Here is a 16,709-nt window from a genome sequence, read left to right on the forward strand (position 1 = left end):
CTAAGGCAAAGCAGGACACTCGCTTCTCCCGGCTCAAGAGAAAACTGCTGAGGCCTCTCAGCCCTTTTTGAACTGTCCCCCCGCGGGGGGGCACTCGCTGCTGGCCGGCCCCTCCCGCACCCCCCCCCCCCCCCCCCCCCCAGCTCGCAGTGGTACAGCCCGCTGCGGTGGCGGCCGAGCGTTACTGCGCGCGCGCCACCCGGAAGTAGTTGGCGGCAGCGCCCGGAAGCGGCCCCGGTCTGTTTCCGGCCGGACCCGCCGGGGCTGCACGCGTCTGCCGCGGCCCCCACCGAGCAGCTCATGGCCTTCAACTTCGGGGCAACGGCGGGCGCCGGGGCCACCAATCCGACCGGTGAGCGGGGGGGGGTCCCGGGCGGGGGGGGAACGAGCCGCCTTTTCCACCCGCCGCGGCCCGGGCTCGCTGCCCGCCGCCCCGCTCGTGAGGCGCGGCTCCTCGGCGGCGGTGGGGACCGGCCCCCCGGGCTCGGGGCTGCGCTCGGCGGGGCTTTGGCAGCGGCAGTCTGAGCACGCTGCAGCCCCTCGGTGTCCCCCGTGCAGCGAGGGGCCGAGCGCGGGGTGCGAGGGGCAGCCCCCGGTGCCGAGCACAGGGCACGGTCCCTGCCCCGGCCCTGCTGGCCACGCTGGCTCTGGCACAAGCCAGGCCGCTGCCGGCCACCCGGGCACGCCGCTGGCTCACGCCCAGCCGGCATCAGCCGCCCCCCGGTCCCGTCCCGCCGGGCAGCTCCCCGGCCCCCGGCCCGCAGCGCGGCGTGGGGCTGCGGTGCCGCGAGCGCAGCGCTCCCAGCACGGAGCCCTGTTGAACCACATACAGCTGGCTTCGGCCCATCAGCCCGGCCTGGCCAGAGCCCTCAGCAGAGCCCCCTGCCCCCCAGCACATCAACACTCCCCCCCGGTTTGGTGTTGCCTGCAAACTGACGTGAGGGTGCACTCGATCCACTCATCCAGATTGTTGATAGAGTTGTCAGCGCTGGCCCTGATCCTGAGCCCTGGGGAACACCACCCGTGACCGGTCACCAGCGGGACATAACTCCGTTCCCTATCACTCCTTGGGCTCAGCCATCCAGGCAGCTCTTCACCCAGCACAGAGCACACCCATCCAAGCCATGAGCAGCCCGTTTCTCCAGGGCAACGCTGTGGGACACAGTGTCGGGGCTTTACTAAGGTTCACATACACAACATGCACAGCCTTTCCCTCATCATCTTGTCACAGAAGGAGATCGGGTTCATCAGGCAGGACCTGCCTTCCATAAACCCATGCTGGTGTGCAGCCATCTCCTCTCACCTCTCGGGGAAGCCGGTGAGATGCGAGCTCCCCAGGTGTTTTCTCCCGCTTCTCTGCAGTTGGACACTGTCCCCACTGTAACAGCTGGGATTTCTCTGTTTGCTTTCTTTCTCCTGCATGATCAGCTCCTCTGTAGTGGTGATTGGTCCATGGCAGTGAGGTGTCCAGGGCTTGGTCCTGCCAAAAGAAAAGTGTGTGTTGCTCTTAGGGCGCTTGTGATGTGGTGATGCACAGTGGTGCATGGTTAATGCTGCCAGGTCACTTGGGTCATCACTTCTGATCGCAGCAGTGTTCCTGTTTGGATGAGGTGGTCTTGGAAGTTAAGTTTTGAGCAATGTAAACATGTTTAACTTGTAAAGGAAGAAAGGCTTTTTCCTTCTTACTTGTTTGCTGCAAGACAGGCAGTCTAGGTGAAATGTAAGCCAGAGTGTTCCTTACTCTCACTTAGTAAAATAATTCTTTGTTGCCTCTTAAGAGTACACGCTCTTTGACAGGGCTCACCTTTGCTGCAGTTAGCCTGGGCTATACTGTGTGATCTTCAGCTCTGACTTGGCTGATGTAGATGCAGACTTTCTGGCCCCATCTTAAAGATAATCTTGCGCTGCTTGTGCACTGTTACAAGGTCTTTTGTGCTCGTTAGAAGGAATTCTGGGATCACACCACAGGACTTCTCATCTCTCTGGTGTGAACCTGTTCACAGCTACTCCAGGAGAGGGAATCGGGGAGCTGCTGTGTTAGCATTTTTCTTAGTGCTGAAAAACCTGGATGCATCAGGTAAGTCACCAGCAAGCACTGGAGTGGACAGATTTTTGCAAATACAACTTGAATAAGTCCACATAGGAGTATTTGACAGGTGTCGTGCCTCAGCTGCTGGAGTTGTATTTTGTGATTATTCTGCTGTTGCTGTTCATATGTGGGTATGCTGTTAGCATGAGGATAGGTTATTCTTGCCTTCCTGATAGCTTATGAAATAATTATGCTACTGTCCGTGACGCTAGCACAGATGCAGCTGTATCGAGCAGTCTTGGGGGGTTCAAGCTCACTCTTAAGGGGAATGTTGAATCACTTGGATATTTTCATGTATAGCTTTGAAATAAAACGGGAAAAACATTAGCTGTATCATATGCAGTATAGCTGAAAAATAACATGCTTACAGCAGTGATGTAGGGAGAGTGGGTTAAACAGAAAGCTTTTGACTGTTCTCCTTGTGTTCAATAAATAATGTTTAATGCCAGTTAATATCTTACTCTTGCTTTTAACTGTATTTGTCTTGTCCGTGGTAATGGAAAAATATGTTCACTTTTCTTTCCTGAACCTGCCTTTTACTCAGAACTAATGTTACCTTGCTCTTTTTCTGCTTCCCGCTTGTCAGGATTTGGTGGGCTTGAAACTACAAACTCCACTGCCAGTGGGTTTAATTTTGGGGGTTTCGGATTAACTGCTAATCCTGCAGTGAATTTTAATATTGGGAATTTCGGTGTTTCCACTACCTCAACTCCACCATTCAATTTTGGTAACAGTCTGGCAAGTGCAGGTAGATAATGCATAAATACTTGTTCTGTAATAAATGTTAATAGCAGGGGTCCAAGAATTACATTCTGAACTGCTAATCTGTGTTTAGTACTAACCTTCGTATCCAGTGAAGACTGGAGGTGAAAGCTCTGAAGGTGGAATGGGTTTGAGAGCCATAGGCTTGTAGGGGGTTTTGCCTACTAAATTCTCCAGAAATAGCTATTAATGAAAAATAACCATGTACCAAATACTCAGTCTCTGAAATGGAAATGAATTGCGGTAACCTACCAGCCTGACCCAGTCTAAAATTGAGCCTTGATTACCCAGCAAACGGCAACATCGATTCTCTGTTTGGATCCAGCTAATGACGCACAATTGCCGAGCTGGCCCCTAACGCCACATTTTCCGACATGAGATTCTTGGACTACTGCAGTCACGTTTTTCATCTTCCCCTGTGTCTCCTCATTGGCCTTCTGTTGGCTGTCATGAATGCACTACACCTCAACAGTTTCTGTGGAGAAACAAATTTTATACGATCAGCACGAAATGAGCAGCCCTCACTGTGATCTCAGTTTCCTAAACGCTGTGCGGCACCCTGAGATAGCACGTGTCCCAGTGCTCGCTAAGAGACTCTCTGCGCTTCTGGGAGGCTGTTGGGCACGATGTCTGCGCTGGGTATTGCCTTAAGTTCATGGCCCCATGTGGATCCATCAGTTCTGAGCCATCAGCTGATACAATTCGAGTTAAATCTTTTCCATTTCGTATAAAAATGCAGAACTGCATGGATTTCTAATGCTGTTGCTCATGTAGAATTAGCCAGTTGGGGTCTTTTGCCGCTGCTCGTATAGGAATTCTATTCATTCCACAGTGTCATCGCTCCCTGTGTTGGCGTACTCTTCCCTGTTCTGTGCACTTGAGGGACCTGATTCTGGTTTTATTTGGTATGAACACTACTGGGCTGTATTTCTTTAGCTGAATTGGAACTACTCCATAAGAGAATTTGCATGCTTGATTTTGTTCAGCAATTTGCACTCTCAGATCCTTTTTGAAGACTAAATTTGCTGTGAGTACCAAGCTGCCTAAAAAGTGTGTCATCTGATGGTACTCCCCTAGGGTTTCTCACTTGCTGGTAGGACCAAAACTTGAACGTTACAGGGAACAACTTCTTCTATCCCCTTGCATTAAGATGTTTGCTGAATGAAAATAAAATGTGATTGCATGTCAGCTGTGGTTTAACCTTTTTATTTTGTATGGACACAAGAGGATGGTAAGTGTAGTAGGTCTAAAGAGACATTTTGGGGGGTGGGGGCGTGTTAGCAGTGGCAGCATCTTTTTGACAAATCCTATGTATCAGACTGTCTTTCTTCACTTGAATACAGTGTAAAAATGGCTTGAAACACAGACAGCTTGGTTTTCCAGGGCTAATCAGAAGTCCCCAGGCTGCACCTTGGGCCAATGGCCCGTTGTCACCACCATAGCAAAAAGATGGGGTGGTGGCATCCAGCACCTGACAGCTTGGTGTTGGGGCCAGCAGTACTTGTCTTGGCACAGCCACCCTGAGTCGGGTGTCTCTTCTAAGGGGGCAAATGGGAACAGGGATCTCTTGGGGCTTTCTCTGATACCGTGGAGTGCAGGCCCTCACTTAGGTCTTCTCCAGCTAGCCAGTGACTAGTTGTCCTGAAAACCTTTGGAAGGCTGATTGCTTTTGCATCTGTCTTCCTCTGATAGTGGTTGAACCTCAATATGAGATGTAATGGGAAGGATGATAAGGAGCTAGGCTTAAAAAAAAAAACCCCAAAAAACTTGTAGAATTTTACCTGTGTGTAGAAAGAAATGGTTGCTGTGACAGCATTCCCGCGCAAACGCAGCAATTGTCCGCACCCTGGCCTCAGGCTTTACTTGATTTGTTTCTGGTTTTGTTCTGAAGAGGTTAGGAATGTTTAAAAAGCTCACAAAACATCAGATCGTTCATTAAACACTTAGCAACAACATGGCCTAGAAGTATTCCCAAGAATTAATCTAAGAAATAATATTATTAGTTGTGTCTGTCACTAAGGAAAGCACATCCTGCTGGTAAAGGAACAGGACTTAACTGCTGCTTTTCTCTTTGCTTTCCTGACACACCAGAGATGTATTTGCTTTCTGATTCACGTTTCCTCCCCCATTTCCTTGGACAGTGAACTCGACACCCATGATCAATGTGAACTACATGCTTGTAACATAATACATCCATCCGTCAACATCTCTTCTCATAACACCCCTTGAAGCGTGCAGTTTATCGTTGTGTTATGCACAGCTGCCACTCACAGCGTGCTGCCTGCCTGACTTGCAAACTTTGTTTGTTAGGTGCGTTTGGAGGATTCGGGACAACTGCCACCACTGCGGGACCAACGTTTAGTTTTTCGGCTCCCACCAATACAGGTACCAGCGGTAAGAGAGTACAAGCCTGAAAGTGTTTGCTTTAGAATGAACCTTGGGGCATCAGCCCTTCACAGTAATGTTTTGGATTGCACAGGTACTGTTCTCTTTTTCTCAATAATTATTTGCTTATTTCCCCAGGACTCTTTGGTGCTACCCAGAACAAAGGCTTTGGATTTGGTACTAGTTTTGGCACAGGAACTGGAACTGGCTTGGGTAGTGGTTTGGGAACTGGGCTAGGCTTTGGAAGCTTCGGTACCCAGCAGCAGCAGACCAGTAAGTATGGCCTTCTGTTGACTTACTCCCTTAGCAACAAAAACATGAATGCAACAGGCACATACGTAGTGAGACGGAAATGTATTATAAAAGGGGGCTGTTACAGTTAACCTCTGGATTGATGGAACCTTCTCAGAAATGTGGCTTTTGAAATGCCTCAATTTGCAGCCCTCATCTTTTTCTTAAACTAGAGCTCGAGCAAGTTTCTGAGCTTCACCCGTGAGTTTCTGACAACATTTACCCCTTTGGTTTGGCAGTGGTGGGAAGAGTAGTTATAGCATTGATGTTGGCAGTCATGGCATTACTAGAAAGGGGAGGAAAACAGTGTCGAGTTTAAGTGAGTTGGATAATGACCATTTATCTTCTAACTCAGCATTCGGGAACTTCTGTTGCCGATGAAGATTGGGTGTAAAAAGACACTTTAAAAAGGTTATCTGGTTTGGATTTATTTATTTATTTATTCTGTGCATTTGTTTTCTTCTCAAAATGTGAAGTGATGCCAATGATAGGCAGATGGTCCGTGTTAGCAAGCAAGTCTGTCATGGGTAAAGGAGTTAATTTGTTTTTCTTCGTCCAACACAGCATTAGGAGGCGGCTTGTTCAGCCAGCCTGCTCAGACACCTGCCCAGTCAAACCAGCTCATCAATACAGCCAGCGCCCTCTCGGCTCCAACACTCTTGGGAGATGAGAGAGATGCTATTTTGGCAAAATGGAACCAGCTTCAGGCCTTTTGGGGAACAGGCAAAGGGTACTTCAACAATAACATTGCTCCGGTGGAGTTCACGCAGGAAAACCCCTTTTGCCGGTTTAAGGTATGGAATTGTTCATCTGCCCACAAACAGCTCTGAAGCAGTTACTCTGCTTGCTGAGTGTCTGCTGTCTTATGAGTGTTCACATCAGATTTTGTTACTGTTAAGAGTATTCTGCAACGGTATTTTTCCAGGTAATGTACACGATTCTGTTACGTGCTCATTAAAAGGTTTGAAGGTTTATAGATGCTGGAAATCCGGGTGGTGTTGAGGTACTAGATAACGAGTACGTATGTGGATTCTGAAACTAATGTTCTTCTATGACAGCATTCAGATTAGTGTGTGTGTGTCTAGTTTGAGCCAGATCTCTGGAAATGAATTTTCATGTGCATTTGTTTAGGTTACAATATTACAAAAACTGTTTCAAGTACCCTTCACATCTGAAAGAAACTCTTAACATGTGGGTAAGAACTTCAGGGACTGTCTTTGTTGCTTTGTCTACATTAGAAAAACCCTCCGTGAACCTGGCCCATGCATGCCGGTTTAAATACACCAGCCTTTGGATTTCTTCTGCCTTTATCCTTGCCAGTGCTAAGGCTGACTCTGTTCCTTGTCTGATATCATCAGCAGTTCCAGATCTTGCTTCTCATGTCAACAAAGAATATGCAGGTCTTCAGGCACTGCAGATCTCTTGCCCGCTGACTTTCTTGCTAAGCTTCAGACTTGTCAGTGGATTTGGGTTAGGCACGGCAATACCCTCCTTTCCCGAGCTGATTCTTTGAAGTGCAAGCTTTCTAACCTGAATGTAGGTTAATATTTAAGTAAGACTAGTTTTGATTGTGTGTATCATGACACTTCTATAAAATATTTGCAGAAAACGAGTGCCTGCATAACAAATGTTTGGCTTCTGTTGTATTACCTTTTTTAGGTGTTACCTTGAATATTTAATTGATAAAGCACCTGCAGGCTTACTTGCTTCTAAGTTGTTGCCTGAAAGGGCTTTAGAGTTTTCTGGGCTTTGAAAAATTGCGAAGTATAAGTTGTGTGATGCAAAATTAGTTATTTTAAAGAGTTTCAGTTTTTCTTTCAAGTTACACAGTGCCACATACTAGGTTTACTTTTGGCCCTATGGCTTGAGCATTACTAATACCATTATGAATTCCCGTACCTTAAGTGAAGGACTGAAAAGTTCCATGTGTGCTGGCAATGGCATATGCCTAAGAAAGTTGGTAGCACAGGTATCAGAGCGAAGCGTCATGTGCTAGTTGGGTTTATCGCCTCTGTAAGCATCAGATACCTGATAAGAGTGAAGCATTACTCGAAGGGTGTCACAGGGGTTCAAGGAATCCACTTGTATGCAGCTCCAGCTCTAGAACAAACGAGAAGCATGCAGCTCTTGACTAAGAAGAGTGTGCCTCTGAGGTCTGTGATGCAGGCAGTCATTTGAAGGACCACAACAAAGTAAAAAAATCTGTTACGGTTTGAAAATGCTTAATTGTATAAAATGTGAAAGATAGATATTTATTTTTTTAAACAAATAGCAGAGCAGTCACGTATGTGTGGTCTTAGTACCAGTTTGCACATAATGAGATTTAGTCTTCCGTGTGCTGGCCGGTGTTTCCCCACAGTATGGGCCTTTCACAACGATGAAAGGCGTGTGCTTAAACCCAGATTCTTCCTCAGCTGTCACCGTTGTGCTCCCTGGCAGGACGGCCCAACGGAAGGAGGCCGATTCTGCGAGGCTCACCACGGCAGGGAATTACTCTCTGCTGACAAAGACCAGGCTCTTGGGCACATCCCCAGCCCGTTTCTTTCTTCAGCTGAACTTACACAAGGGAAAAGGTACAAGTCACCCACCCACCCACATGCCTTAAAAAGCACCTGCTGGCCAGCCGTTTCACCAGGGATACGTCGACTGACAGTTCATAGGCAAGATGAGATGAAAACAGCCGCTCTGCTTTTGCTTATAATGAGTTAACCGTTTAGATCTTTCTTACAAGTCACATGGAGTTTACACCGGAGCTGGCAGGGTTCGTTCCTGTATTAGATCATGATGTTGAATTAAACATCTTGAACTTACTATAGCTTTATCACAGCAAGGATAAAGATAACATTAAACTTTATAAGCAATCGTACAAGAAAATCCGTGACCCTCGCTAAGCAATCGTACAAGAAAATCCGTGACCCTTCCTAACACGAGGGAAATTGGCTGTCCTGAATTCTTGTGTGAGAACCTCACCTGATGCATGTCTGAGCTAGTAGAAATACTCCATGTCCCATGTTTTGACTTGTACTTCCAAGAAAACTGTCCAGATCTACAGTAGGAAAATGCTAAGAAAACCATAAAGATTTATGGTTGGCTTATCTTTCAGTTAGGTTCTGTCGGTAACTTTTCATTCAGACACCTGGAAATAATGTTGTAAAACTCTTCTGGAACTCTGGTAATTTTTCTGTATTTATGTCTGGTCCTCTGGTTCCTTTTGCAACTTAGGAACAGTGTGACTTTGTACAGTGTTCCCGATGGATATCAGCTCCGAAGCAGCATAAATCCCCTACTGAGTCAGCATCTCCCGGTCCATAGCTTTCCTTGGTTTGAGATGGGGAATGGATACTTAACGAACCTTTTGTAAAAGTCTGAACTGTTTCAAAAGCTACTGTACTGGTGGCCTTTTGAGAGAATATTTTTAAAGGGGGACTGATTTTATGTGTCTGCATCTCTGACTATGTTGTAACTTAATGTTGAACCCGTTGCTCTAAAAATGGAGGGGATTAGCCCCTCCCCTTCAGGCCACATAGATATGCTTTTGCTAAGTAATAGATCCCCGGTTTTTGTTTGTTCATTTGCAGGCTGTGGGTTACAGTTTAATGCCCAACAACAAAGATGAAGATGGCCTCGTGGTCTTGGTCTTTAACAGAAAAGAAATAGATATTCGAAGCCAGCAGCAGCAGCTTGTAGAATCCCTACACAAAATTCTGGGAGGAAACCAGACCCTCACTGTCAACGTAGAAGGTGTTAAAACGATGCCGGATGACCAGTATGTGACCTTTATGCGGTTTTGCCTTTCTATCTGGTATTGCATGTTGGCGCTTGCTCTACTCTTGTCTCCCTTTCTTCTTGATTTTAGATCTGTTCCTCCCGAGTTTGATTTCGTGTCTTGTTCCTTCCTGTTGCTTTTTCTTAAGGCGTTAAGTCCCGTATCTTTCCTGTGTATATTACTTGCTTTTGGTGGAGTGCACAGCTGAGGACCTCAGCTCAGGTCAGGAAATGGGCTTCTCCAGACCCTGCTTAGCTGCAAAAATTGGAGATGAGGAAATTAGCCATGAGGGTGGGATACATACTTCATATTTTCGGAGCAATGAGGTATTCCTCACTTGGTCATGCATAAAGTGGAAGAGCGCTGGGGTGTACAGTAACAGTGTCTTTGCAGTGTTCCGTATCAGACGTTTGTTTCGGTGGGAAGGCTCTCCCAAGGCTAGTTGAGCTGGCTCGTTCTCGGTGTGTTATGTCAGTGTGCTGTCTGCTTTGACTTTTCTGGGGGCCTCAGGCTAGTCTGCCTGAAGTACTTCAGCACGCTGACATTCTGCTTCTTTCTTTCCCGCAGTTTTTTCATTCTGTTTTAAAGCCCAAGGTTTTAGGTTATTCTTAATGTGGTACTAGTATCACCATATAATATGGTTGTTAAAACTGGGGGTGAGGTGTGGAGAACGTCGTTTTGTAGGCTGTTTACAGCTTTTCCCTTTCTGCCTTGTTGTGTTAAACCCTGCCTTTGCTGGTACTTACAACTCTGTTAGCTAAAGGAACTGAACAGTCAGTTGGGACAGGCAATGACTTTGATTTAAGGTTGTTCTTTATTGTGTTTAGTTTCTATACCCTTGCTGACCTTTTTCTGACAATAAGCATCTTGTCTTGCTCAGGACAGAAGTGATCATTTACGTTGTGGAGCGCTCGCCCAACGGCACTTCGAGGAGAGTTCCTGCAACGACCCTCTACACCCACTTTGAACAAGCCAACATCAAATCGTCCCTGCAGCAGCTGGGGGTCAGCCTCTCCATGGCCAGGACAGAGCTTTCCCCGGCACAGGTCAAACAGCTCCTGCAGAACCCTCCTGCTGGTACGTGGGCTGGGGCTGCGCAGGGGCACAGTTGGGCCTTTGCTGGGGCTTTTTTGGGTGGCAGGGGGAAAAAAGTGGGTGTCAGCCCACTGGAAGACACCTTTTAAAACTACAAGAGTTCCCAAGGCACTCTGATAGGCTGACGTAGTGATTTAATTACAGCTGGCTTTCCCACTGAAGTGCAGGGTAGTCTACCAAGACAGTTATGATTTATCAGTAATATGACACACAACACTAAACTATATAATTTGGCCATCATCAATCACTTCAACTGGCCCAATTTAAAAAAAAAAGTGAAATACCAGAATAATCATGTCCTATATTCACTTCCTAGTTTTCAGAGGGGTCGCTTAGCCTATGTGGCCGCAGGCAGTACGTATACAGCTTTGTTTCAGAGTAGTTAAGTGCTGTTCATTCCATTTCGTAGGATAATGGTAGCTTACTCTCTGTGTCCGTACAGTATCCCACGTAGTACTTGCAGTGAACATCCTGCAGTGGGTCAGGGAAAGCAGCCTGTGGTTTCCAGCAGACAGTATGTAGCACATTGAAGAAGACCATTTAAAGACACAGCAGAAGTTACAGTATCTGGATTGCAAAAAGAACTCAGCCTGCTGTTGCAGAAAAGTCAGAGGCAAGCAGCGGTGTTTTCCAGCCGCCGCAGCACTGGGGAGAAGTAGTTGCTCTGTGCACAAGCAAGTTGGCTTGCTCTAGTACTGGAGGTGTATTGCAAGGCCTGTGTGACGATGGTTGGGTGCAGCTTGTTAGTCCATGACTGAGAAGGCAACTGAGCTTGCAGGCTGGCTAATCTAGCGGTCAGGTGTGCAAAAAGAGGTGTCAGCGCTGAGCACTAGAGCAGCAGTCACACCCCGAGATGAGTTTTGGTATGAAGACAATAGCTGTTATGAGGAATGACCTGGAGTTGTTGGGCAGCGAAGAATGTTATGGTAGCTAACTGTCCTGGTCTCCTTTTTAAGCTGGCCTGAAATGTCAAATTACCAGCACTTTTTTCTTTTTGACATGTGTGTCTCTGGTCAGAAAGTCGATTGCTTCCCATTCTTTCCTCGCAGACGTAGGTATGTGCATTTAAGATTTGCAGTAAGGTTTGGAGAGTATAATAACTTGCATGAAGCTGATGTACGTGTACAATTAGACTGCTTTAATTTTATGTCATTACCTGATGAAGCAGTTGACAGCAAAACAAGCAACTGTTCTGTCAACAGATTAAATCCTTAGACAAATCTTGTTAGGCAGGATAATAATGTCTACTGGGATTATTTTGCTGACTTTTGTACCAACTTTGGTTTGGTACTTTGATCACTTAATTATTGACTTTTTAAGGGGTTTTTTTATACAATAAGCAACTTGAAGAGGAGAGATGACATGAGTGTAGCAGACAGTGGAAACAGTAGGAATTCTTCGCCTTGAAGAATGGATTGTCAAATTTGATCACCAGTGGGTTGTTCCTTTCCCATGCATCCAAACCAGCAGAAGTGCTTGACAGCCTTTTGGACTGAACTTACTGTGCCGTAGTCCAGGAACAAGACTTTTAAGAACTACCTGTGTTTAATTAACCTTAATTTGAATAACAGTCATTCAGGTTAGCATAGTTCATAAGTTCTGTGTATTTCCTAGTATTTTTCCTGCTTAACAGTTGTGAGATGTGATCTTGATTCAGATCTAGGCATACTAGAAACTCACTGTTTTGTTGTTCTTTTTTTAAGGTGTTGATCCTATTATATGGGAACAAGCTAAAGTCGATAATCCTGATCCTGACAAGTAAGTCTAACAGTGTCCCAAGTATTACAGAAAGAACTGGAAAGGGGAGAAATATACAATATTGTGTAATACCCTTCAGGTAACTTGTAAGAAACTTATTAGAGAATAACTTTGTCAAGTGCTGATCTCATTTGAAGCAGTGAGGATTACTAGGAATGCCTGTCTAATCCCTTTACTCATTTAGGCACCTAAGGGTTGTCAGGATCAAGAGCTTTACTTTCTTGCATTACTTGGAGTTGTGGTGTACTCCATCATGGGGACCAGCTTTTGTGACTTAATTTTTGCAGCTGTTATGGTTGTTTCTCTTTATTCCTGCAAGTGGAAGCAATTTACCCTTGTACCCTCCAGTGGCTACAGATCACTTAGGCTGATTTTTTCTTTTTGTGAAAAACAAACAAACAAACAAAAAACCCCAGGTTGTTAGGAATAGCGAGGACTCTAGAGCTTAGAAAAACAAGATATGTTTATGTGTTACCTTAATTTATAATAGGCCAAGATTATCCGTAACTTTATATAAAATAATATTCATAATTATTAATCCCTACCACCTGTCTAATATAAAAATGCGTTGTAAGAAATATTTGTATTCTTGTAGGCTTATTCCTGTGCCAATGGTGGGTTTCAAGGAACTGTTAAGAAGATTGAAGGTCCAAGATCAGATGACCAAACAGCATCAAACTCGATTAGATGTAAGGTTTCTCATCTCTGTCGTGACTGCTTGCTGTTGATGATGGATGTGCTATTAAATGAGCCTCCCCCCTTGCCTCCTGTGTGTTGAAAACTGGAACCATGTGCATGGGCCTGTGACTCCTTATCACTATTTCTTAACATATTCCGTAATTATATCATTTGAGGAGAAACTGAGCAGTGTGGTTTAGCTTTGTTTTTTTTCGGGTTCAAGCTTGTTGTGTTGTTACAGGCCAAGTCAAACCAGCTGAATTAAGTCGCAGTGGCATGGATGCTAATTTGGGCACCCAGTTTTCTGATGCCTTCTGAAAATCCCAGTTGCATGTAAAAATAAATAGAAACCAGAACAGTAGAGGTCTAGCAAAAAGCTTTCTGAAAGCATCTTTGGTGAGGATGCTAAGTTGCTGGACCGAGTGTTGTTTTGAAACCATGGGGACTAATGTTTTCTGTTATCAGAAACTCTTGCGACTTCCAACTGACTCCATCTCCTCTGCAGATCATATCAGAAGATATCAGCGAGCTACAGAAGAACCAAACGACAACTATGGCAAAAATTGCACAGTACAAAAGGAAACTGATGGCGCTTTCTCACAGAACATTACAGGTAACATGGATAGTGTAAATAACTCGTTCTGATGCACAGCCTTGTGCCAGAAGACAAACTGAGGAGGAGGGGTTAGGATGACCCATGTAATCTTGTGTGGCCAGTGTTGAAAATTAAATTAGGAGTTTATTTAAATGGTATTAGTAACAGGCAGAGCTGGCAGAGAAAGCTTCAGGTGTGCAGCATGTCCTACCATTTTGGCAACCTTCTCTCTCACTTACTCGGAAGCCATGGGAGTGCCTTAAGGTCTTGGAGCAGCAGACTAAATGACAGAACAAATCTGATGAGAGACATGCTGGAGGAAGGGCAAAAAGACATATGGATGGGCTAGTGAGGAAAGAGATGGGCAAAGTCTTCTCTAACGAACCTCAAAGGCTTCTTTTGTAGGTGTTGATAAAGCAGGAGATCCAAAGGAAGAGCGGTTATGCCATTCAGGCAGATGAAGAGCAGCTTCGTGTACAGTTAGATACAATTCAGTGTGAACTTAATGCACCTACACAGTTCAAGGTGAGTTGTTAATAGAACTTTGCCAACAACTCTGTTTCTTCCTCGCAAAAGAATGTAAGTTTTCTAAACTGTGCATATGTATTTATTGTGAAAAGCTTTCAGAAGTCCAGCAGTGTTACTAGGCTGTAGCATCATGCTGTTTGCTGCATGACTGATAGGTATTTAAATATTTTTGAGTTCTTCGAAGTATTGGAGTTTCTTGCCCTTTGCATGTCATTGAAAAAAAATAAAAAAATGGAAAGAATGGCAGTGCTTCCTGCCCTGGTGACTTGAGGAGTGTTACATGCTGGAGCTCCGACAGATGTAAATGAGTTACATTTGATTTAAGCCTGTTTCTCTTCCCAGGGCAGACTGAATGAGCTCATGTCCCAAATCAGGATGCAAAACCACTTTGGAGCGGTGCGGGCGGAAGAGCGCTATTACATAGATGCAGACCTCTTAAGGGAAATCAAGCAAGTAAGTATTACTGGGTAGAATCCTGGGATACTCTTTGAACTTCAAAATTAAAGCCAGCTATGCTTGCTGGGAGATGTATGTAGAATGTCATGTTTTTGTAATTGATGCCGAAGTAGTTTTTATTGTTCTCAGTGACCGTGCCTCAGTGTTGTACAAAACCACTCTATGCAGTTTAGGCTACAAGTGCAGAAAATGCTGGTTTTCCGTCTTCCAAAGACAGTATGCCTGGCTTTTCAATGTGCCAAGGCCACCAGCCATGGCACTTGTAAGAGATGTTACTTAAAATCTGTCAAGTTGACCTATGCTCATGCCAGTTTTTAAACTATCTATCTACAGCATCTGAAGCAGCAGCAAGAAGGTCTGAGTCACCTAATTAGCATTATAAAAGATGACTTGGAGGACATCAAACTTATAGAACATGGGCTGAATGAGAGCATTCCCATCAGAGGAGGAGTCTTCAGTTGACGTGGTGAATGCTCTGGGCTTACACAGAACATGTCACTTGAGTTCATGGTTCACCTTCCAAGGCTAAAACTGTTGAGGTAAAATAAAACACGTATCTTCTAGGAGCAATGGTATTTTGGCTGTTACCTTTAGAATTAGCAAAGCCTCTTCTAAGCTTTTGAACTTGACCTTTGGAAGGTTTATATTATATTTTATAAAGCTGTATATGCTTTAATAAAAGAAGGAAAACTGAATCTGTTCAGATACTGGTTTACTATAAAACTATATGTACTATTGTACATTTTTTTCTTTTTTTTCCCTTCCTTTTTTTACGACAGCATTGTCCTAGAAATGCAGTGCCGAGGGAACTGTTCCACTTGTGACTTGGTTTGTGGAAAGCTTAGCCTGCTTCCATGTTTTTGTCAAAACAATCAAGCAACATTATTATGTAAACAGCTAACTTAAATTGTTGCAGATATGTATGTTGCTGTAACTATGTCAGTCTTTGCAACATCAGTGGTTTACTGGCGCAAGCTGCTGGGAAGTTTCTGTTTCCAGTTTCTGTCCTTCCTTTGGACTGCAAGGATCTAAAGGTTTTTACCACTTTATGTATGTGAATTATCCAAAGCTTTGCTGCCCCTTATAAGTAACAACAGAATGTCTAGACTATTGTCTTCTGCCTTTTTTTAATTGCTGGAAAGTAATAAATTCAGTCTGACTTTGTAATAACTTGTGCATGGTGTTGGCTCTTTCTTTCTCAGTTATATCAGCAAAGCAGTGAAGCTGCTAACAACTCCAGGGTCTGCACTTCACTCTCCTCCAGGCACTGCAGGCAGGGAATGGGCTATGACAACCAATGCCCCAGAGCCGCGTGGCAGCCTCGGTCCCCAAACTAAAACACAAGGTCATGTCCCTTTGATCCTACCTGGTACCAAGTACTGCAGAGCTGGTAGGTGCTATGTGGAGAAACATTTCCCCACCCCAAGTTGCCTTTTTTCCTCATTACAAAGGTCACTGAAAATAACTGGAAGAAAAATTTGCTGCAGTAGGAGGTTGTACAGCAGAAACAACTCAAACACAATAGCGGCAGAATCATTTTGTTCATTAGCCACAAAAAAAAATAAAAATATTTCTGATCATAAAATTTGGAAGATAGAAAAATAGAAATGCAACCGCAGCATGCTGGAGCCTGTATTGTGCATTTGAGAGAGTAGTTCTGGAAGCATGATTCCTCCATTACAGTTGAAAAAAAGCGTATGTGGAACTCTCATAAAGGGGGAAAAGGATTAATTTTTGGAAGCGTAGTGCCAAGTAATAAGGTATCTCAAATGTGCGATACAGGCTCTAGCAGAGGGGCTCTTCTGACAAATCAATTGAAGCTAGAATTTTTTTTAAGGGCTGGGGTAGCAGCCTCTGAAGTCCAGACTGGGTGCAGCTTGGAGCAACCTGGTGTAGCGGAAGGTGTCGCTGCCCGTGGCAGGGGTGTTGGATCTTTAAAGTCCCTTCCAACCCAAACCGTTGCATGAAGTCTTCTACCATAGCACCCCTGCTAGAGTGACTATGCTGCATGTTTGAGATAAATATGCTGGGGTTTTTCTTTGCCAACACTTCACACACACACACACACGCCACTTTTTAGCTTTGAAAATACCTTGAACGTGCAAGCAACAGGCACTCGAGCAGGGGGCTGCTTGCTCTACTACTCTGGTCTCTGTAGAAGAACTGGTCTCCATAGATTTCTTAAAAAAGTCCCCCGGCTAGTGACAGACTGATCGTTTGTTCGAGGTGTTGCTCCACTGCACTTGTGGAACAAACTTACTGCAGCAAAGGAACAACGGAGGGGGCAGCAGGTGTTACCGCTGCCA

General features: G+C 45.1%; 1 protein-coding gene across 4 annotated transcripts; it reads left to right on the forward strand.

Moving 5' to 3' along the window:
* Positions 1-214: 214 nt before the first annotated feature.
* On the forward strand, positions 215-15,573 carry NUP54 (nucleoporin 54). 4 transcript variants are annotated; one of them, XM_040586147.1, is made up of 13 exons: positions 215-352; positions 2,676-2,837; positions 5,162-5,245; positions 5,375-5,509; positions 6,092-6,321; positions 9,106-9,293; positions 10,174-10,370; positions 12,092-12,146; positions 12,742-12,835; positions 13,330-13,437; positions 13,825-13,944; positions 14,290-14,400; positions 14,737-15,573. In XM_040586147.1, the coding sequence occupies exons 1-13, from the start codon at positions 301-303 to the stop codon at positions 14,863-14,865; spliced, it is 1,665 nt and encodes a 554-aa protein (XP_040442081.1). In that variant the 5' UTR covers positions 215-300; the 3' UTR covers positions 14,866-15,573. The 4 variants fall into 4 exon arrangements, with proteins under 4 accessions (XP_040442081.1, XP_040442089.1, XP_040442097.1 ...); XM_040586155.1 differs by having other exon boundaries at positions 5,162-5,236; XM_040586163.1 differs by lacking the exon at positions 2,676-2,837 and having other exon boundaries at positions 217-352.
* The last annotated feature ends 1,136 nt before the right edge of the window (positions 15,574-16,709 follow it).

This window comes from Falco naumanni, chromosome 1 (assembly GCF_017639655.2).
Source record: "Falco naumanni isolate bFalNau1 chromosome 1, bFalNau1.pat, whole genome shotgun sequence".
In the NCBI taxonomy this organism is placed as follows: Eukaryota; Metazoa; Chordata; class Aves; order Falconiformes; family Falconidae; genus Falco; species Falco naumanni.